We start from the raw sequence: 22,677 nt of genomic DNA, 5'->3' as shown, positions 1-22,677 counted from the left end.
TATGAAGCAAAATTATAAAAAAAATTAGAGGTACCAAATTTTGCATTTTAGTTACTATTTTTTGCTTTATAAAATATTGTTACTCAATACTCTTCTCCAAAGTGTTTTATAAGTAATTATAACAATTTTGTGGTAATGTACACTAATGACAATCTAAATATAAACAGCTTGCAAGAAAAGACAACAGTTCCACTGAAACATAACACTTTACAAAAGGCTTTTAATTTTTTTTTTAATACATGTGCTTTGTTCACAAAAGTAGTGAAATAAAGACAACATAAATGCAAACAAATTTTGTGGTATGCCTGTTTCCCTCTCCCTGACACCTGGAGTATGGGGATCTTCTTTCACCATATTGTGTCCAGTCATAATTTTAAAGAGTTTCAAAACCTAGAGACATTCTTCTTCTAGAAATACAGTTTTGGAGGTTCAAGAAGACCATGACATCTCTCTCTTGTCTTGGGAGGCCCGAGTAGCAAGAAGTCACTTTTCCTCACACCAGCCCAAACCCTCCATTTCTGGAAAGCATTTAAAGGTATTTAGTTTGGGCAGCAAAAAGAACCACAGCTTCTATAATAATCTGGGGTCCTTGATTCACAACCACAATGTCACCAAGCTGTCAGGTAGGCTGAATTCAAACATTCAATGTTTAAAACTATTTCTGTTGAGTATACCTTGGTCTGAATTCCAAACCATCCCCATCTGAATGAATGGTAAATGGAGTGTAATTTACATTAACCAGTACAAATACATTTATGCTAGGTGGTAATAAATTTTGTATAGTTTTTTTTTGTTTGTTTCTTAAAAGGAGTACCAATTAAAATAGCTCATGCACACTTTGGAGTATAAGCAGAATCAGTAATTTCTGTAAACAACTGAGAATTTATAGCACCAACATTTAGCTTTAACATAACCACTGACTCCAGCAGTGCTCAACTGAGAAGAATGCAGTCTTGATTCCAAGCATCTTAGTTTAGCAAACGTGAATTTTTAAGCATTACATGTGAACATCAAGCTGTATTTAACTTAATTCAAAATACATGGTGGATTTCATTTAGATCAGTGGCTTTCTGTTAAATTTTTAATGTTCTCTTAATTTAGCATGAGTTCTAATTTAACACTTCCATCTAGTTTTAAAATGTTTACATTTTTAAATATAATTCTTGTTTTGTTTATAAATAAACTGTGCCATTCATTGTTAACTAGAGCACTTAAGTTTGGATGATAGGGAATTCTTTTAATCTGTGATGTGCAAGATGTACAAAAAGCTTATGTTGAAGAATAAAGCAACTTAATACAGTTTGTGAAATTTTTAGTGTAAGTAGGACCAATTGCCAAGAAAATATAGAATACAAAGAAAAAGCAATCAAGAAGTTGGAAATTGTGAAACGTCAGTGCAAAACTTCCATGGAAGTGTTTTAAAAACAAAACAAAAAATAACCTCCTAAAAATTCACACTAGAAATGGCAATTGGTAATTTCTGACTGATGAATACAAGATTAATTTTATATGGCCTAAAGATATTTATCATTTGTGAATCTACATTTATAACACTGGATAAAATTTTTCAAGCCTACTCTAAAGTTAGGGTCTTAAAACCCACACTTTGGATCCTAATTCAAGCTACTTCTAGTTAGGTAGAATAATTTAAGACTAACTTCAGGTACCCAGGTATGACATTTTTGGCAATTCTTTTTAAATGGAGAGCAAAAGTATTTTAAAAAAACCCACAAAAAACAACCACCATTGTTTCTACATCAGTACAGAAATTTGTCTGCAGAAGGATATAGGTTTACTATACACATTTGAAAAAATATTTCAGAATGGGTACAGATCAGATTTTGTCTGTGTCAAACTATAGAGCAATTCTTAGAGTGTCCAGCCAAATGCCTTATCTAGAATGGGGCCCAAATCTTGCAAACACTTAAGGGTGCCCTTAACTTCACTTATGAGAGTGGTCAGTGAGGTTACTCACTCACATGTATGTACATCCTTAAATGTGTAGAATTGGGTCCTAGTATTTACAAAATTGGCCTACTAGAGTTACCGTGAGGAAATTCTGAAATTAAGATCTACAGTTATAAAAGAATACTTAATCTTAGCATTTTTTCCCCACCCACAAGTATTTTGCTCTAAAACTGTATGCAAAATAGGATTTCAGGAGAATACAGAAAACTATCCAATGTGGGCAATACTGATATGTTAGTGCTACTATAATCATAAAATTGCAAACACTTTCCAGCTTTGAAGTAAAAAAAAAAAGGTATCTAAACCTATCGAACTATATCATTTGTCAGGGCTAGTCTCTCATCAACACACATCTAACTTCCGTTATGCCAGTGAGGTTTTACATGTGTATACAAATGGGAGAGTATGCCCCAATACAGTATTTTGTGATTACCTCAATTAACTGAAATAGAAAGATCAACAAGATCTTTAAGTTTCTTCAGCCCAATCTTACCCAGAATGAAACTGCTTTCTGCAACACAGAACAAACTTTGTTCAAATAAAAATAAAAAAAAAAGGACAAAATTTAACCAAACAGCTTACTCCAAACTTATTTGCACATTTACTATCAAAGTGCAAATTACTTCTCAGAAATCCACCAACTCCAGTCTCATAAGCTCAACTGTATTAAGAATTAAAAATATTGAAACAAGACATTTAGCAAAATTAAGTAGAATTCACATTTCACAGCACTGAAGAAAAGAATGGTACCTTTCTGAAAAGTCCTAAAGAAAGTAACAGCAATTTATGCTATGACATGAGTCATTTTGCATAAAATGTGTATTCTTCACTTTTTGTACAAGAATAAATTTTAAAATTCAGAAGTAGAAAAAAATAGCAAACTCTGTAAACCTTCGCATTTTCTCTATGCAAACCATTTTTATGTAACGAGCCCATGTTAGTATAGCAAAATTTGTTACGCAATAAAGTAGTTTGGACTTAAAGGGCATTTTAACTATTACATTAACTTGAAAGTAATATAGGATCTTCTAGCTCATAGAATGGGACTGAGCTAGCCTGGCTTTCTCCAGAGTCTGAATCATAAGGGGCATCAGGAAGCTCCATGAAGCTGTAAGCTAGCTGTTCATCTTCAATATCTGATCGGATGTAGCAGGAAGTGTTAGAATATTCCTCATCTTCTACACTGTTGAAATCCTGTGGAATATACAGCATCCCTGGGTAGTTCCTGCTAACTAAATCACTTTTAGTTTTCAGGGAGATTTTCCTAAATGCCATCAGGTGCATGTGAGAAAACTTTGAATACTTGAAACGTTTAAAGCCCAGGGATTCTATGGCAATTTTCCAGCTTTTCATCATCATAGCATGGCGATTCTGGTGGGAGGAGTCAGGAGTGATTATAAGCAACAAGCCATTCAGCACCAGAAGTTCATGGGCCTTCTTGCAGCATATCCATCGTTGATAAGGTGATGGAAAGTAAGACAGGAGAAGTGAGAAAACCACAACATGGAAGAGTTCTCCAGGTAGAGAATCAATGGGATTTTTCAGCTGTTTAAGAAAGGCATCTATAGCATCTTGCGCAAGCTGGAGAGGTTGCTGAATTTGAAGGTTTAAAAAGTCACATTTGTATACACTCTGGTGAGAGAAAAATATTAAAATAGATTAAGATTACGCTCAGTAACAAACAAACAGGCAAACGCATGTGATGTTTATGAAAAGGCTCCTAGATATTCAGCAGCCTTTTAAATCTGTCTCTTGCTACTAAATTGTGCTGTAGAATTTAAAGCTTAAAAAAAAAAAAAAAAAAAAAAAAAAAAAAAAGGTAAGAGTGCCAGCTATCATAGTTGCATAGAAAGCCTTCAAAATGTGAATTAATGCATTGAAACCCCAATAGCTCAGAAATGGGAACTACCCATTTTAATCTCAATTAATGTCATCTCTGAAACCATAAATTGCAGATTAAAATGTCACAACTATTTCACTGCTGATAATTTTGGTAGAAACACTCAGATAATGTACTCATTCCACATTGTCGTCTTGCATCTCCAAATGTTCAAATCCACAAATGTCTCATACTCAGTTGCCAAAATCCTCTTTCTCCCAGAGTAGCTGCATATTGTCATGCAAAAACTGTGGCATATTAGGCAAAATGTGGGACAGTATAAAATGAGCAATACAATCCTAAAAACAATGCTGGGGCAGCTCCTGTATGGGTTTATACTTTTCATTTTTACACTTAAGCACCCATTAAAAAAAATTAATGAAGACAAACATTCCAGTTGTCTAAAGAATCCAGGAAACTCGGAATAACTTTAGTCCAAATTGCTGCGGAGTGCAACCCTATGGTAATTCAGTACACACAGAGAATCAAGCTCTTATTTCCTCTAAACACTGAATGCTGTAAAAAAATAATTTAGATGTTAAAATGTTGTTCAATGTAACATATGCCAATTTATGACACTTTGAATATAATCTATTCACCAATTACCTGACCTCCTTCAGAAATGATGGCATTCCTAGAACAAAACATTTTAACACTGTAGAGTCTCACTAATTTACATTGTTGACTGGACCATCTACTGTGAAATACTGAACTGCAAGTTAATAATTAAATGAAGATGAAATACAAGAATATAAATACATTTTGTAATGAACATTTGACAAATGGAGCTTAATCTGATGCTATTTTACAGCATAGTAAAGATTCTGCAGGATTATTTTGTATAATAACTCATTCATAGAGACCTCAACACTCACTGCTCATTTTTCAATGGTAAATACTATGTAAAAGTTACTAAAGTGTGAATTAGAGAGACCATACTATTATAAAGTTACTTGTCACTGTTTACATTAAGACTTTCTTCTGGTTTTCTGTGTGTTTGTCTGTATAGAATCATTTCTTCCTCAGAGAATGTATATAAAAAGTTGTAAGATGTCATCAGTGCTCCAGGAATCTTTCAACTGCTTTTCACAGGCTTGCACTGTGGCGTGAAGTGAACAGAGAATATACAGTAACTGGAATTAAAATCTCAGCTTTTAGCCACATTAAGGATCTGTGGTATCACATTCTCTACCACAGTATATTTAGAATAGGATGCAACTGTGGTAACTGCACAATATTTGTTGGTAAGTGTTAAAATAACCCCATTATGATTTTCAGTGTATTTCCATCTGAAAATTNCGGCCCTGGTGCTTTATCAGAAACTGGGATTTTTTTAAAAAAAGATAGCCAGTAACCACTGTGGTTTTCTTTATGCTGCTTGCCAGACTGGTGTGTGTACATATGATTTCCCACATTGGCTGCTGTTGTGCTGTGTTAAAACGAGAACTTCAGAATATACTGTGCTTTTATATGCTGGACAAAGATGAGAGAAAGCAAAAAGCTTCTCCCATCTCTTGCCCCTCCCCCCAATACAAAGACAACCAGTGCAAGCCTTGAATTTAGTGAATGGTTCATAGGCCTTGTCCTGGATTTCTGCACAGGGGTGGGTTTTACTCAGCAAGAATAGCAAGGCCACCTGTATATTATGTTTCGTCTTTCTGCCTTAAGGGTTTGTCTATACATGAAAATTAATCCAGTATAAAGTAGGGTGTGAATTGAAAGCAGATTAGCTATTCCTGTTTAACTCCATATGTGAATACTCATATTCCAGAAAGAGAGCATTCATAAATGGAGTTAATCAGAAATAACTATTTTGGAATAACTCCCCCATGCAGACAACCCTTAAGAGTCTGATATAATCAGACAGGGCAAATTTAACTTTGCAGTACTTTGGTTGGACGGGTTTGGCAAGCTAAAAGTGATTGTTGAGCTGCTAGTATGATCTCAGCGAAAAAAATCTGCCCCACAAAACAAGAGTAACACAAGAACATCCTGCACATTGTTGTTACATGGATGCTGCTGCTGCACACTAAAGTTCCTTAGTGCAACCTGACGTACTGCTGTAACAGACATCAGAGTTTACCAGCAACAGGTAAAAGCACACTGCAGAACTTTTAACATAGAGCAACAGGGTCCACACAGCGACTTAGTGTGGCAAGTTAGTGCACTATAGAATTAAACCCTGGCTTACCGAGCACCAAGTCTCTATGTGGGCAAGTCCTTACGAGTGAAGCATACCCCCCATTTCTCCCACACAAGCCGTGTTGTGTGGGGGTTAGGAGTGCTCGGAGCACACCAATCGGATCGGGCCCTACAGGCAAGATAAATGTGGAACGCCTAGTTTGAGGATCCCACTGGGGCTTAGGCATGAGATAGGCACCCAGACACCTACACTGAGGCAGCTATGCCCATACTCACTGGGATAACATAGTTTAAGCACCTACAGTTAGGCAGCAGCTGAGCATCTCAGTAGTGCTTAAATGTTGACTTAGGCACATAAATCCTTTTAGGGATCCAGCATCAGAGTCTGGTGATCACATCAACGTACATGGCATGCACTGCCTAAACACTGCTATACAGCAGCAAACAATGAGCCTTTATACAAAGCAGCAGCAAACAGAATGTACATCTTTGCTGAAAGACAGCATTATCTCAAGCTGTTAATATTACTGAATCCACATCTATCCTATATATTCCTGACTTAACACCCACTTTGAACTACTGTCTGAATTAGTATCAAAGAATACGAAAACTGAAATATTACTGTGTTCAAATATGACAACTCCCTCGGTTTTCAATCAAATTTGGTCATACTACTGATTTAACTGGCACTACTCACAATGGCTGCTTTTACATTTTTACTTTGTCTTTTCAAAGATTTATTGTCATATTTATTAGCTTCCAATTACATTTTTAATATAAAAGATATGAAATTGCTCATTTGCTTCAGGATTCTTGGAGTCAGTGGATGCGGTTGAAGATTTAAAATAAAAATCTATGCTTTTCTGTATCTTCTCATCTCCCTCCCACTCTCTTGTTGAGGGCACTGTTGTTCTGTTAGAGTCTGCTTAATCCTCACTAACATAAATAAGACCAAGATGGGGAGACAAAAGCAGTACATAATGATTACAGCAAGTTAAAAACATTTCAGGACTTTTCCAAAACACAGAGGTTGCCCTGGTTTAACTAAGGATATTATGTGTTGCACAGATTTAATTAAGCCAGTGCAATTTTGTCTGGGGACACAAATGTTAACTTCAGCCATAAATTCTGTGGTGTTTGTTGCATCCAGCCAACAGCTCTGATTATAGTATATTTACCATATTATAAATTGAAAAAAAGTAATTTGTCTTCTCTTCCTTATTCTTAGCTAATGAAAAATGAAACAACCTTTAAAAATATACTGCATGTCTATGGGATTTGCCAGTTTTTTACCTTGTTTCTTTTAACACTAAAAATTCATATTATAGAGGCTTGACCAATGTGATAAACTTAGATTGTTTCAACAAACTTATCAATCTTAAAAGATATTTCCATTGATATGAAGCTTGTTGGTGGCCTTGTTCACTCCCCCCCCCCATCCTCCAGAAGCCATACAGAATATCTGCTTTTAAAACAGACCCACGTTCCCTTAAGTCTTTTACTATAGAAAGTACCCCTAAAATATATAATTCAAATTAAAAATAAATTCAGCAAACATTACATACCTCAACAGCTGGGACAATGTCTATGCCGACAGTCAAGAATTCTTCAAACTTCAGAAATGGATTAAAGCAGCTGCCAACATCAAGTAATCTAATTTTTCCTGAGGGGGGCAGCAACCTAAGAAAGTAGAAATTCAGTTTTATCAAATGCTATTTATTAAAGGTATATTCTGAATTAGACAATTGGAGCAAAAGAAGGTTATGTAGAACATTAAGTGCTGACTAAATAATAGAGGGGGAAATTATTTATTATTTGTACTCTGAAGTTGCCTAGTGGAGGTCCATTGTGCTAAGAAGATGGCCCCTGCCCTAAAGACAGTACAACTAACAACAAGGTGAGAGACAATAGCTGAACACAACAGAGACCAGGTGGGGAGCACAAGGCAACAATGAAACTATTCAGATCAGCATGATAAATACAGAGTTTTCTGGTTTTGGTGCTACGAGTCAATTTTTCAAACATAAATTCTACTGAGGCCAGTGGTTGAACCAGAATTACCAAAATGAAAAGGCTGAGGATGATATTACACCAACATGTTACAATAAGTAAAAAGAGATTTAGGAATACGGTGTATGTTTTGAATAACCTTGTTTTTGTTAGTCTGATTTCAATAGTTGCACTAGTTTCATACTATAGTTAAAAATACCTCTAAAACAAACAGGAGACTATAAATAAAACCTCTAGTCAATACATAAAGGTTTAAATATTATTTCATGTATAACATTTTTGTTCTCTTTGTAAAGAACCATGCACACGACACTAATAATTTTACACACACACACACACACACACACACACACACACACACACACACACAAAGAAAAAATGTATAGTGTTTCAGGAAAAAAGCATCCTCACAGTGAGATTTATTATTTGTGTTGTCTCAATGTCTACAGACACAAATCATGCCACTGTAAATGTCCAATGTTAGCTTCATTGTCAATACTGTATATATAGCAAAATAACAGTGCTCTTAATTGCAGAATTTAAATGTTTATTTCACATAATTTGGATAATTATCAGAATACACTGCTGTTTTATCAGAATACACAGCATTAGACTTGCATTTAAAACTATTTTTGCTAAGTACATTACTATCAATTTAAATAAACTATTCGGATTCAGAAGAATCTTTGCACTTCAGATTACAGAATCCGCCAATGTGTGTGTATCATCCTTACAAGATTCAAGGTGTTTTTTTAAAGTTAATTTAATGTTTAGAAAGGACTTAAATTTGTAACCTGAATCCAAGGAAAAATAGCAAACAGGTGATAACTAAAGTTACTACCTGACGGTAATCCAAAATCTTATTCTAAACTAGAGATGAAAATTTTTACTATTGACTACAGTTGTTCACAAGATTTTGAAGAGAAATTTAACACAGTTAGTACTAATTACCCTGATAAGTGACTGGGGTTGGGCTTTTTGTCATACTTATTGTTTTAAAATATTAGATAGTAAACTTTTGGGGGCCTGGACCATCTGTTTCATATCTTCATACTTGGAGCCCAGCCTGAACCTGTAATATAAACAATTAATTAATGTACTTGTAATTTATGAAGCATCAGCCCAGGTATCATACCTTCATCACCGTGCAGGTGTCTTATTTTTAAATGAGTTTGGCTTTGGCACTCTTTCGGCTGGTATGATAAGGAGGACTTTGAGAGGTATAAAGAAAGCAGAGCAGCCACGTTTACAAATTAGATAATTAGAGAAACACATCACTCTTAATGATTCCACAGTCTGACAAATTTGTAGTTAAGAAAAATGAGTTTAGTGTGATCAAACGATTATGCAAGGACTAAAAAGACAACTGGCCTCACAGCTTGAGGCAGAGGAAAAAAAAACAACAACATCCTTTTCGCAGAGAGCTCTTGCAGGAAAAATCAAAATTTTAATAAAGAGTCGTGCAGTGCTTTCACTTCCTTCCACATCAAAAGAAAAACACCACTTTGAAATAAACTGGAGTACAAAAGAAGTAGCTACTCACCACAATGGTTCTTCAAGATGTCCCCGCCTATGGGTGCTCCACTGTAGGTGTGTGCACGGCCCTGCGCCGCTGATCGGAGAACTTCAATAGCAGTACGTCCGGCGCGCCACAAGGCCAGCCAGCGTGCACAGGCATTCCCTCCTCAGTTCTCTCTCTCTACTGCAGAGTCAACTAGTGGAACTCCAAAGTAGAGGGGAGGAGAGAGGGTCGTGGAGCTCCCATAGGGGGACACATCTCAAAAAACCATTACTATTGAACAAGATGAATAACAACTTCTTAGAGTAGTGTCCCTATGGTTGCTCCACTGTAAGTGACTCCCGAGCAGTAACCACCACTGGAGGATGGGACTTTGGAGTCGAGGCCGATAGAGATGACAGTACTATGGCACCAAATTGGGCATCTGTAGCCAAATCCCCTAGAATAGCACTGTGTTCTGCAAAGGTATGCACAGATGCCCAGGTAGCTGCTCCGCAGATCTCAAATACAGGGATACCCTTTGAAAAGGCGATCGAGGAGACTTGTAGAATGTGTGCATATTGAAAATGGGCGTTTTACCCCACCTAATTGGTAGCAAAGTTTAATATAGCCAGAGACCCACATGGAGAACCTCTGAGCTGAGATCACTGCATCTTTCAATCGATCCACAACAGAGAGGAAGATTCTCAGAAATTTTTCTAAATGCCTTTGTCCTGTCCAAATAGAAGGCCAAGGCTCTTCTCACAGTGAGCATATGGAGGATGGCTTCCCTATTGTCCTCATGAGGTTTGGGATAAAATGTTGAAAACTGAATAAGTTGATTCATGTGAAATGCAGAAGTCACTTTAGGGGTGAACTTCACATGTGGTCTGAGTGTGACCTATCAGAGACGAACACAATAAAAGGGGGTGGGATGCGCCATCAAGGCTCTCTCATCTCCCCTATCCTTAAGGCTGAAGTGATGACAATGAGGAACACTCTCTTCATGGAAAGGTGAGTTAGTGAACAAGTAGCCATGGTTCAAATGGCAGTCTAGTCAGTCATTTTAACACTAGACTGAGGTCCCATTGGGAGTGAGGCCTGGGTTGTGGGAAGAGGTTTGCTATGCCTTTAAGAAACCTCTTTGTAGTTGTGTGGGAAAAGGTTGAATAGCCTTCTACCTGCTGGTGGAAGGTTGAGATTGCTACTAAATGAACCTTCAGCAAGTTAATAGAGAGACTTGATTTCTTTAAGGTTAACAGGTAGTCTAGGACCAGCAGTAGGGCCGCTGTATTAGATGTGACACCCTTGGGTTGGCACCAGATCTGGAACCTCTTCCATTCCTGGAAGTAGGTACAAAGAGTAGTGCTCTTTCTATTGTGTAATAGCACCTCCTGTACCTCCTCAGAGCGAGAGGTCTCTATGTGCTAGATCTATGAAGGAGCCACGCTTTGAGTCGCAGAATCCACAGATTGGGTGGAGGGTTTGTCCCTCATTCTGCGACAGAAGGTAAGGAGTGACTGGTAGAGTCACTGGTTGACAAAATGCCAGTTGCTACAGTTTGCGTAGCCCAGGTGTGGGTGATAAGAATGATATTTTTCCCTTTTTATCTTGAACAGGACCTTCAGTAATAGAGGGAATGGGGAAAAGGCGTAAAGAAGGCCCTTGTCCCAAGGAAGGAGAGTGTCTCCCAAGAAGCGTCGTCCAATTCCCGCCCTGGAGCAGTACTGTGGACATTTTTTGTTCTGATAAATAACAAATTTATTACTGGTGTCCCCCACTGTTGGACTAGGTCATGTAGAATCATCAACTGTCTCCCATTCATGTAGGAATTTGTGGCTGATGCTGTCAGCCATCGTGTTGTGTATTCCTGGTAGTAGGCCACCGATATTAAGATGTTGTGGGAGATGCAAGTTCTCATCCTCTGTGCATAGAAGCTATGGAACTAGTGCACCTTCCTGTCGGTTTATATAGTGCATGCAGGCCATGTTGCCCATCATGACCTTTGTATGCATGTCCTTGATCAGTGGGAGAAAGTGAGTGCATGCGTTTCTGACTGCTCAAGCAGGTTGATATGGAGGCCTGTCTCCACAAGAGACCATTTGCCCTGTATTTTGTGACCATTGAAATGTGAACCATATCCTATGAGGGATGCATCGCTAATCAGGAGTACAGATGGGAAGGACTGAGTAAACGGGATTCCTGTAAAGATGTTTATTGGGTTCTTCCACCAGTTATGGGATAGTTTGACCCTGGTGGGCATTGATATAAGTTTGTTTATGTTGTCTCTGTTTGGCTTGTAAACTGAACTGAACCATGCTTGGAGGCATCTCATTCACAGTCTGGCATGAGCAATAACTGATGTGTCTGTGGCCATGTGTCCCAGAAGTTGGAGGCAATGCTTGGCCAAAATTTGTGGGCTGTCTCTATCAAAGAGGTGAGATTGAGAAATCTGATGTGGGAGGAGGGCCTTTGCCTGAATGGAGTCTAGATCGGCTCCTATGAAGTCTAGTCTCTGCACTGGTATTAAAGATCAATTTGTGTTTGTTGATCTGTAGACCCAGATTCAGAAATAGGTCCCTTGTGACCCGAGTGACCCGTTGGGCCTCTGTGTAGGACCATGCCCTGAGAAGGCAATCGTCCGGGTAAGGATAAAACATTATGTCCTGAGAGGATAAGTGGGCTGCTACTACCGAGAGAGAGAACACTCTGGGGGCTGATGAGAAGCCAAAAGTGAGTGGTCCTGGCCCAGTGTGAATCTGAGGTAATACCTATGACTTGGTATGAAAGAAATGTGGAAGAATGTATCTTGAAGGTTGAGAGCCAAGAACACCCATTGTATTCATGCTTATGAACATGTAATCAATTAATGTAAGGAATCAGTGAGATAGTGTGAGTGACAGCCAATGGCAAAGCAAAGAAGCAAATAATACTATGTTTTCATCTCAGTGAAGGTATAAATCTTGAGACAGGCAGCCAGGAAGATTACCAACAAGGAAATGTAACAGCATGCTAAACTCGGGACCGGACCGGAAGCAGTAGAGCCCTCCTGTGGATCCAAAGGGACTCCGGGGACTCACATTGCCCTGCTGCCGATCTCCGGGCAGCTGTCGTCTGGCCAGCCTCAGCCACCTGCAAAATCAAAACCAAAACCCAGGCCTGCAGTCTGTCAGCATGAATGTGTTGTGCGTGTGAGAATTATTGCACAAATAAGGGAATACCCTCAGTACTGCTTTAGTTCGACCTTTGTTTGTGGTTATTTCATGGCTGGTTCCAAGAACGGGTAACAAGATGTACCGGCACAGGCTCTATAGTGCCTATGCTGAAGAGATGGTTTACCTCTTGACTTAGTCAGACTCTTGTGAGAAGGGTCTCTGAAGAGGCACAAAGAAGGAAGAAGTGAATGGCATATCCATTCTGGATGATTTCCAACACCCATTTGTTGGAGATTATCCATTCACAGGTGCTGCGGAACAGGGTAAAGCAGTCTCCGAAAGGAGGAGTGGGGTTTCCCCTAAGGTACCAAAGTATTTCTACAGGCACCTCCACCAACACATAAAACTACTGCTTCAAGGTTGAGGGCTGAGAAGTCAGTTGTGGTCCCGATTCCTTTCGTTTGGGGAACTTAAGATTTCTTTCTCTGTGGCTCATAAGAGCTCTGTGATGAGCATTAAGATGTGTACTGTGATCACAGGTTTAAACTGCGACTGAGGGCTGTATTTTCTCTTGTAGGCCAGCATGTATATCCTTAGTGATTAAAGAGTCACCCAAGAATCCTTCAACATGTGACGGGATGCATCTGTCTTTTTGGTGAACAGCTTCTTTCCCTCAAAGGGAAGGTCCTCCATCATGCTTTAGATCTCTTTAGGGAAGCTGTACAACTGCAGCCACGAAGCCCTTCTCATAACCACAGCCATGGAAATTGAACATGTGGCCATGTCTGCTGAATCTAATGTGGATTGGAGAGATGTTTTCACGACCCCTTGTCCCTTGTTAATTAGTGCCATAAATTGGTCTTTGTGGGAGTCTGAGAACTGATCACAGAATCATAGAATATCAGGGTTGGAAGGGACCTCAGGAGGTCATCTAGTCCAACCCCCTGCTCAAAGCAGGACCAATCCCCAACTAAATCATCCCAGCCACGGCTTTGTCAAGCCTGACCTTAAAAACCTCTAAGGAAGGAGATTCCATCACCTCCCTAGGTAACCCATTCCAGTGCTTCACCACCCTCCTAGTGAAAAAGTTTTTCCTAATATCCAACCTAAACCTCCCTCACTGCAACTTGAGACCATTACTCCTTGCTCTGTCATCTGGTACCACTGAGAACAGTCTAGATCCATTCTCTTTGGAACCCCCTTTCAGGTAGCTGAAAGCAGCTATCAAATCCCCCCTCATTCTTCTCTTCTGCAGACTAAATAATCCCAGTTCCCTCAGCCTCTGCTCATAAGTCATGTGCTCCAGCCCCCTAATCATTTTTGTTGCCTTCCACTGGACTCTTTCCAATTTTTCCACATCCTTCCTGTAGCTTGAGGCCCAAAACTGGACACGGTACTCCAGATGAGGCCTCACCAATGCCGATTAATCCAAGTCCCTCGATCAATAAAGGCACGTAGTTTCCACATAGTTCTGGTAGTCATATGTGGCTGACAAGGTAATTTGCTTCCTGGAACTGAAGAGTGGCTGATATATGGTCCTGTTTGGCAGAAAAACACATTCGTTTCCCATCTCTGTAATACAGGTTGGATTTAAACTGGCATTGACAGCCCGTCCAATTAATTACATCTGCAATGATGGATTTTGGAGGTAGGTGAGAAAATAAAAATTCAGTGCCCTTCACCGGCACATAATACTTTTTGTCCATCCGCTTGCATGTTGGCAGGACGGACAGGGGTCTGCCGTATAACTCTGGCAGAGGTGGAAGAGTGTAGAATGTGCACAAGTTTGTGGTGAGGCTCTGCCACTTCATGCAGCTGTATTTGCAGGGCTTCTGCCACCCTCTGAGTTAAGTCCTGGAATGATTTAAAATCATCCACCATGGATGGCGGAGAGGGCACACCGCCTCCTCAGGTGAGGATGACGAAAGACAAGTTGAAGGGTGTCTTCCTTTTCTGCCTCAGCTTCAACTTCCTCCATCAGTTGTTCAGGAGGTTCCAACCCCTTTGACGCTGCAGCTGAAGAAGGATGCCTCCTTGCCTGTGGATATGCTACACTAGGGGCCTGGGAGACTTCTTGTCTCTTGGCCCTCCTTGGGATCTCAATCTGGCCATTAAGGGTGGGGGGCTGGCAGCTGATACAATGGCTGTCCAAACCATGGAGGCTGAGGGTCAGACGGACGGTACATCTGGTGTCCATGATGAAATTGGGACTCATAGGGTGGGTAAGACAAGTGGTGGAAACCCAAATCCCCTCCCTCACTAGCTGACTCTGATGAAGAGAAAGGAGGTACGCAAAATGGAGATATCATGGAGTCTAATGCTCTGGGAGAACTCTTTACCCCAGCCCCGGTACCGAGTAGGGATGAATCCAGTGCATTTGATACTGAGAGAGCCCTTGCGCACCGGAAATCTGCCGGTGCGGATGGCAGTTGTGCCGCTGGTTGTCGGTGCCAAGAGGCTCGTACTTACAGAGTTGAAGATGAAGACCCAATCATATGGTCCGTCAGTGCCAAGCACAGCAGGGTCAAGGTCTGTACCGATGACTGCATCAATGTAGCCTTCCCCAGGGCAGATTTTCCATGCTTTTCACACCCCCGCAGTACTGATACTTCTTCGCCTCTGCCCCTCAGGTCTTTGGGCAGACCAACTTGCTCTGTCAGCTCAGTACTGGGCGTGCATTGGATAACAACTCTAGTTGGCTTTGGTGCCGTTGGTACCAATGATACAGATGGAGCTGAAGATCATTTCTGGCTTGATTGGGGCTCGTTACGGGGATTTGCAGACCTTTTTTTAGTGGATTTGAGTGAATGACATCTCTTTGGAATCACCCGCTTTTGTAGTAGAAGGTTGCGGTGACAGCTCTCGCTGGGACTCCGGGGGTTGAAGGGCCAACTCCATGAGCAGCAGTTTAAGCCTTCCTGGACCTGGGTTTTAGCTGTTAGCACCAACCACGCTTTTGTGGATTGTGCTTTTCCTCCAGGCAGCGAACGCACTGCAAGTGTCCATCCATCACTGGGATGGATTCTTTGCAGATAAGGCACTTTTTGAAGCCTGGAGAGTCAGGAATAGCCTTTTCTAGGGGGGGTTCTCTTCCACTGGAGTTGGTGGGAAGCAAACCCTTTCTTCTCTTCTTTTTTTTGGCATGGCCAACTAAAAACAAACAAGGTACTAAAAGGAAAAGGCTTCAAGCGAAGCTAAAAATTTGCAAAACTATAGGGAGTTAACGATCCATGAACGGTCAGCTCTTACCTCAGTCTCCAGCCAGGGATGGTTGAGAAAGAACTGAGGAGGAAATGCCTGCGCATGCTGGCTGGCCTTGTGGTGGGTGGGGAGCCGTGCGTGAGGGCGGGATGGACTGCTGTTGAACTTCTCTGATCAGTGGCGTAGGGGCGCATACTCACCTACAGTGGAGCACCCACAGGGAAACTATTCAAAGAAGAAAAGGGACGTCCCCATAGACTATTCCGTTGGTACAGTCTGCCTGACAAGGGATGCAAGATAAGGGCAGAAGAAAATAAATGACTAAAATAGCAGGAACCCAAAAGCTGCTCCCTGAAAATGGCCTCTTGGAAAAACTTCTTTACTGCTTTTGTCCTGTTCCAGAGGATTAATTTTCCCTTTGATCTCAGGATTTGAGGTTGTGTGCACTCTCTTCTAGATCTTGAAGAACTGTAAAGTTTTCCTCAATTGCTGGACTTCCTCTTTTCTCCACTAGACTATTTATCTAGCACGGACAAAGAAGGATTTACTAGTTTCTAAGGGCTTGTCTATACTTACGCGCTGGTTCGGCAGCAGACAATCGAACTTCTGGGTTCAATTTATTGCGTCCAGACAAGACGCGATAAATTGAACCCAGAAGTGCTCGCCGTCAACTCCGGTAATCCTGCTCGGCGAGAGGAATACGCGGAGTCGATGGGGGAGCCTGCCTGCCTGCCGCGTCTGGACCACGGTAAGTTCGAACTAAGGTACGTCGACTTCAGCTGCGTTATTCACGTAGCTGAAGTTGCATACCTTAGTTCGAATTGGGGGGTTAGTGTAGACCAGGCCTAAGGTTCAATTTACACAGGAATCTGGCTTTTTGGTCACACTGCTCCATCATCTTCTTGATTAAGGCAGTTTTCAGTATTGACAGTGGGGCTCTATTCTGTTGCCAGTCTTAAAACATTAATTACTGAAGTACAGTAATTTGCTTTGTTCTCATGGTGGGGTTGTGCTGTGTGCAACACAAAGAGGAAGCTACTTCTTTGCAAAAGCCTACTTTAATATGCAGTGCTTAAAGTGATCTCATTTCTTGCTGAGGAAAGTGAAGTTGCAAGTGAAATCCCTGGACAGTTCCTACACCTTGCCTTAAAATTCTGAATACACAAACTTTATAGGTTGGCGTATATTGCATAATTAAGAGAGCCATTAAAGTGGAGATTTTCAAAAGTTGCCTAAGGGATCTGGACATCCAAATCCCTCAATTTTGACAATCTTATCCTACATTTATCCTCTTGTGGATTGGGAAGGAAAGATGATTGCCCAAGCCCTGATCGCAATTTCACATTCACACACCTTTCACTATGCAAACTGCTAGAGCCCTACATTATAGTTTTATCTTCTGGCAAAGGGTAGCTGGGAAGAAAAAAAAAAAAGCTTTCAGTGCCATTGTGAGTTAGCATGAAGGTCAACTGAGTAACGCAAGCTGTTCCCTCCCATTCTATAGTATTCAGCACCCAAGTTTATATTAGCTGCTCTTTTTTTCAGGTGGTGTAACCATACAATTGACACCCATACTGAACTGCGTATAAGGTGCATCTGCTGGTGACAAAGGCTCATTTAAGTATTCTTGTCATTTAGACATTTTATTTCAAAATTGCTTTCTGGAACCTCTTGAACCCAAAGGATGTTTACCAGAAAGTAGTACTTAAAAGACAATATTTAGACTGTTTCTTTGACTGCAGAAGGAGCATAGTAAATGTCAGTAAGACATTCTCCTTACATTTTAAATTTCCTGTTTGTTTTTCATAAATGAGTTAAGAATTCTAACCAAGACTGGCTACATTTTTTGCCTTCTCAACTTTGACTAAAAAGGTCCTAGCAACAACGGTGGAAGTTTTGACAGGATCAGGAAGGCGATGGCAGGACCTTCCACAGAGATAGATCCCTTGAGAAAGCTCTATAGAGATAAGACTATTCCACAGGTCTTCTGCATGAAGGATTTGAGTCACCTGGACAGAGATGGCCCCATCATCCTGAGAGGACGTGAACAGCTTGAATCCAAAGAAGCCCTACAGCTGCTGTTTATGCCAGGTCATAATTAGAACCAACCTTTGGATCCAATCTCTGACTGACTGAGAAGACTAATGCACACTATTGGATTCTTGTTTGTCCCTATACTTCTTGGATCTACCTGGTTCTATTTAAAACAACAACAAGGAGTGCTACAAACTAAAGAACTGGCTGCTCCGCTAACAAGAAAAGAATCCCAAGGCCTCCTGTCCTGATGGATTCAAGAATTTCCTTATAACTAGACGAGAAAAGCTACTTAACATCAAGAGGGGATCCTCCTTTGGTGGATTTAAGACTTTTTCTTAAGCAAAAACCCAAAGAGCTATTTCACACAACATTACTTGTGTTCCTCTTGAATCAGAGTCCTTCCCTTCTAAAAACATTCAGTTCCCCAAGATTTCCTCTATGACAACAACTTTGGAGGAATATTTTGTCAGGACGATGAGTCTTGGATCAGACTTATTTCCCCCATCTTCCTAAATGGAAGGAACTTAATAGTCAAAGTCAAACTACACAACCTTCCCCCTCGTCCCACCTATAAACTATAAGCTTGGTATTAGACAAATACTTTAAACTACCCTAACAAATTCTGATGACGGGAGAGAATTGGGTTCATCACCCACCCAAGCTGTCAGAGAGAGACTGAGGGATTGTTGGAGTAAAAGCTTTTATATCCTGGGCTCCAGAATACTGAGCCAGACAAGCATTTGTATACCCTCCCAAAAAGAGTGCTATTAGGAGAAAAATTTGGAGGGGTAATGTTGGGGATGGGGGGAATTAAACTTTAGAATAAAGTTGTGCCACAACCCTATTGGAATTGTACTTGTTGCCCTCTCTAAACTACACAGATTGTGCCCAGAATTCCAACTGAAGTCAGTGGAAGATATGGGTACTGAGCATCTCTTGAGGGGCTGGGGGTGGAAGGAGAGAAATCAGGCCCTGTTAATATGTATCAAGTTGTTTTATATAAATGGAAGAATACTCCATTCATCCTGCCATATGATTGCTTGTCAAAGAGCTGAAACAAGACATGAATGCTTTACTGCCCTGCCAGAAGACAATGGTTTACGTTAACCACAACCTTATCTAAGAAAAAGATGCATCACCAAAACAGAATGGTGCATTTAATATTCTGATTTTGAGCTGAAAAGCACCTTGGAGGAAAACCTATCCTATAGATCATAATTCTGAAGCACCAGTGGAGACTGGCAGGGGATTTTTGTCTGCACTTGCATTCTTGTGCAGTAACATTTATTGTACTCCACGTTAGGTAAAATTTACTACACTCTTGGTTCACTATATGTTTAATAATTGTATCCATAACTTCTTAAGGAAAAATGGAAAATATCAGCTTATTTTTTAGTCAAGGTACCACTATCTGTTCTCCCCTCTGAAGGATGATTATCTTACAGGATTGATTTAACAAGGGACTTCCAAAGAATGTAATGGAAACTGTTATTCTAATAAAGTTGTACATATAACAGTCTAGAATTTTACCCTACAGAAGTGTGTGGTGAAGCTGCCTGCTATTCAGTATAAAGAGAAATTTATGTTCCAGTAATTTCTCATAGTCCATTTTCCTCTCTCCTACAAAACAAGAGTTCATTCATCAAGCAATACAGGTCTACTTACCATGAAGCAGAAGAATACACTGGCAAAAACAGTAAATATAGTTGGGCTCCATACTCTTTCCTGTCAGTCTTTTAAAAGTCACACTATCACCGCAATTAGAGAACTGTATAACTATACATAAAAAAGTAAAGAAAATAGAAGGGAGCAAGATTCAAGGGGGAAGAGGTTAGGCTGCAACAAAATTACCAGCATGCTGATTTCCCCTTTTCATAGGTCTCCTCTTCTATGATAAATAAAGAATAGACATTGCATTCAGCAACATTGGACTAACAATGCAAAAACAGTAAGTTGGGCTTTCCTGAAATGACTGTGTTGAATAGTTCTGAACCAAAAATCAACCTCTGAAAAAATATAGGTTTAGGTGTCACACAGTAGTGCAGCAGGAACTATGTAGCACCCTTACTGTTAACAACAAATATCAACTGATGCCTCAGCTATCTTCAAAAGTTGGCAGAAACTGTAATGAAGTAGGAGAAGATGCACAATTATTTTCAAGCGGAAGACAAGGTGACAGGTTTTGAACCCTAGCTTCCTAGTAGGTGCAGCTGTAATGCAATCTATGTGGATATTAATTTATTTATTGTAGAATGGGAGAGAAAAGAGTGGACTGGATGTATTTATTTCCACCTGCAGTGAAACAATATAACTTATCCAGTGGAAAAGAATGGGGAGGAAGAGTGTTAAAAGAAAGATTTTATTTACTTTAACACCTAAAATGAATGAAACCTCTTTAAAGAGGCCAGTTTGTAATTCATATTTTAGCCACAAGGATGAAAATAGGTGGTTGAAATCAGTAGCCCTCAATTGGCCAAAAAGGGTACTAAGGCTCCATAACCCACTGCCAACTTTTGAGTGACAGTTGACAGAAGAATACAAGAGACTTACATTTTCTTGATCTGTGGGTAAATCAGTCAAGATGCATACAGATTCTAATTTATCAACTGTAAGTATTAATCTTTGTTATAAGGCATCCATACATATACATTACTGTTATAACATGGCAAAAACATTTCCAAGCATGGGGTATTGGAGGAGACTTGGGGCAGGGAGAAGAGAGAAAGTTAAAGTTAAATTAAGCTCTGTAAGGCAGTCTTGCACAATTTTAATTCCATGTTCTGCAACACTATCAACTAATTTCTGCCTACTTTCGCAGTATAGTAGGTAGTCCAATAGTCTGCATTTATCAAATTATTATCGGTAGTCAAAACCTTAGAATAATTGCTTCTTGAAATAAACCATAGTAATTAAAGTTTGTGACTTATCACACTACATAAAAGATAATTGAACAAAAAACCATTAGAATGCACTCTGGAACTATACTAAACATTACCACTAATCTTTTTTGAAGGATAACTAGCTGAAGTATCATAACCAATTTATTTTCTATGTGCATCCCACACCTTATTCATTTGCATCTCAAGCTGATACAGCATCTTTCCCTCTTTGTACTTCCATTATATAAAACTAGAAATAATTAAAAACGGATTACCTTTTTGCTATATGAAGAAAATTTGCACCAGCATTGCCAAATTTAACACAATCGCATGCTTACAAATAGTAATTTGATTGTTAACTATTACATTATTTTCTTCTGTTTATATAATTAATGCAAATGCTACATTAATAGAGTTAATATCAAGATTTTAAATTCAGAGGTATGTGTTCTACTGCATACACACATTATGGAAGGTGTTTTGTTATAGGAGGATGAAACACAAAAAGTGAGACCCTGTTTGGCAAACAGTTTACACATTGGTGAAATAAATATGGAGATCTAGACAGAAGGATACCAGAGGTAGTCTTACAAAATAGTGTAGTCTTACAGTAATAAAACTGAGACAAGCATTCCTCAAACTTAATTTGATCAGGCTCCCCCTGCTTTGTGTCTGTAGTCGTTTACGTTTCACCCCACCACACACACACACTCCGCCACCCAGCTCTGAAGGCAAAGCGGAGAGCAGCAGCTGCTGACTGGACACCCAGCTCTGACAGCAACACCGCGCCAGCACAGAAGTAAGGGTGGCAATGTGAAAAGTGATATTCATCAATACCACTTTTTACAACAGACTCAGCACCTTATTGCCACCCTTACTTCTGTGCTGCTGCTGCCACCCGGGGCTGACAGCCGGAGCCCTGCTGCCTACAAGTGAGGGATTGGGGGGGGTGAAGGGAAGGAGATCCTGAGCAGCGGGATTCGAGCTATCAGCCCCAGGGCGGTGGGACTCTGGCTGTCCCCTTTATTCCTGCCTCCTGGGTGTGCAGGGCCCTTCTGCATGAACCCCAGCCACCTGGGGCTGACAGCCAGAGCTCATTTTTTTTTTTTTTTAATTAATAAAGAGTACACAGCTTGCACCTACTATAGTTTGAGAACCCCGCCTTAGACCAGTGGTTCAAACTTTAACAACCTGTGAACCCCTTTTACTAAAAAGTCAAGTCTCACAAACCCCCTCCTAAAAATACATATTTCCAGGGAGAAAATCTCCTTTACCTGAGTATAAACTATAAAAGCAGTGATCTTGGAAATATAAAATGTGTTTTTATGACATGCTTATTACACACTATTATTAATCATTATAGTATTTTTATTACATTATGAAAATGGCAACACTCTTCCAAGATCTCACTTTCACAGCTTGTATCACTTTGAATAAGCCTGTTATAAGACAAGGCCCCTATGTTTCATCCAGGAGTATCAGATGTGAAACAGCATGAAGGTATTTAAGAAGCCAACTCAAAGAGTTCCTCCTACACAAGCATTCAGGTCTTGAGCAGTCCAGGCAAACAACACACGTTACAACAAAGCTTAAACTTGTTCTTCATAATAATTTAAAAAACAATACTAGCTGCCTATTTAATTTTAAAAACAGCAAAAAATATCCATCTCCCTTTCTATTTCTTATAAGGGGTCTCAAAGTATAAATCTCTTCAGTATGATAGATATGCTTGCTTTGATCTGCTTAGTTCTTGGAAGTCCAGAGGCTCCGGACTGCTGGCCCCGTGCTGCCTGGGGTCCTTAGGGACACCTCTGTATGCCATTAAGGCATTTTAACCTGAGAACCCCCTATAACATTTCACAAACCCCCAGAGGTTCACAAACTCCAGTTTGGGAACCATTGCCTTAG

General features: G+C 40.0%; 1 protein-coding gene across 1 annotated transcript in view; it reads right to left on the bottom strand.

Moving 5' to 3' along the window:
- Positions 1–224: 224 nt before the first annotated feature.
- The window catches only part of BMT2 (base methyltransferase of 25S rRNA 2 homolog), a 47,451-nt gene continuing 24,998 nt past the window's right edge, over positions 225–22,677 (bottom strand). Inside the window, exons 5-6 of the mRNA XM_034758274.1 lie at positions 7,555–7,669; positions 225–3,600 (exon numbers count right to left, since the gene is read on the bottom strand). Of these exons, the coding sequence (XP_034614165.1) occupies positions 2,971–3,600; positions 7,555–7,669 (745 nt within the window). The 3' untranslated portion in view covers positions 225–2,970. The remainder of the gene's footprint in view (positions 3,601–7,554; positions 7,670–22,677) is intronic.

The sequence above is a fragment of the Trachemys scripta genome, chromosome 1 (genome assembly GCF_013100865.1).
Source record: "Trachemys scripta elegans isolate TJP31775 chromosome 1, CAS_Tse_1.0, whole genome shotgun sequence".
NCBI lineage: Eukaryota > Metazoa > Chordata > Testudines > Emydidae > Trachemys > Trachemys scripta.
Note: the sequence above shows the minus strand (reverse complement) of the source record. Positions and strands in the feature narration are given on the sequence as shown.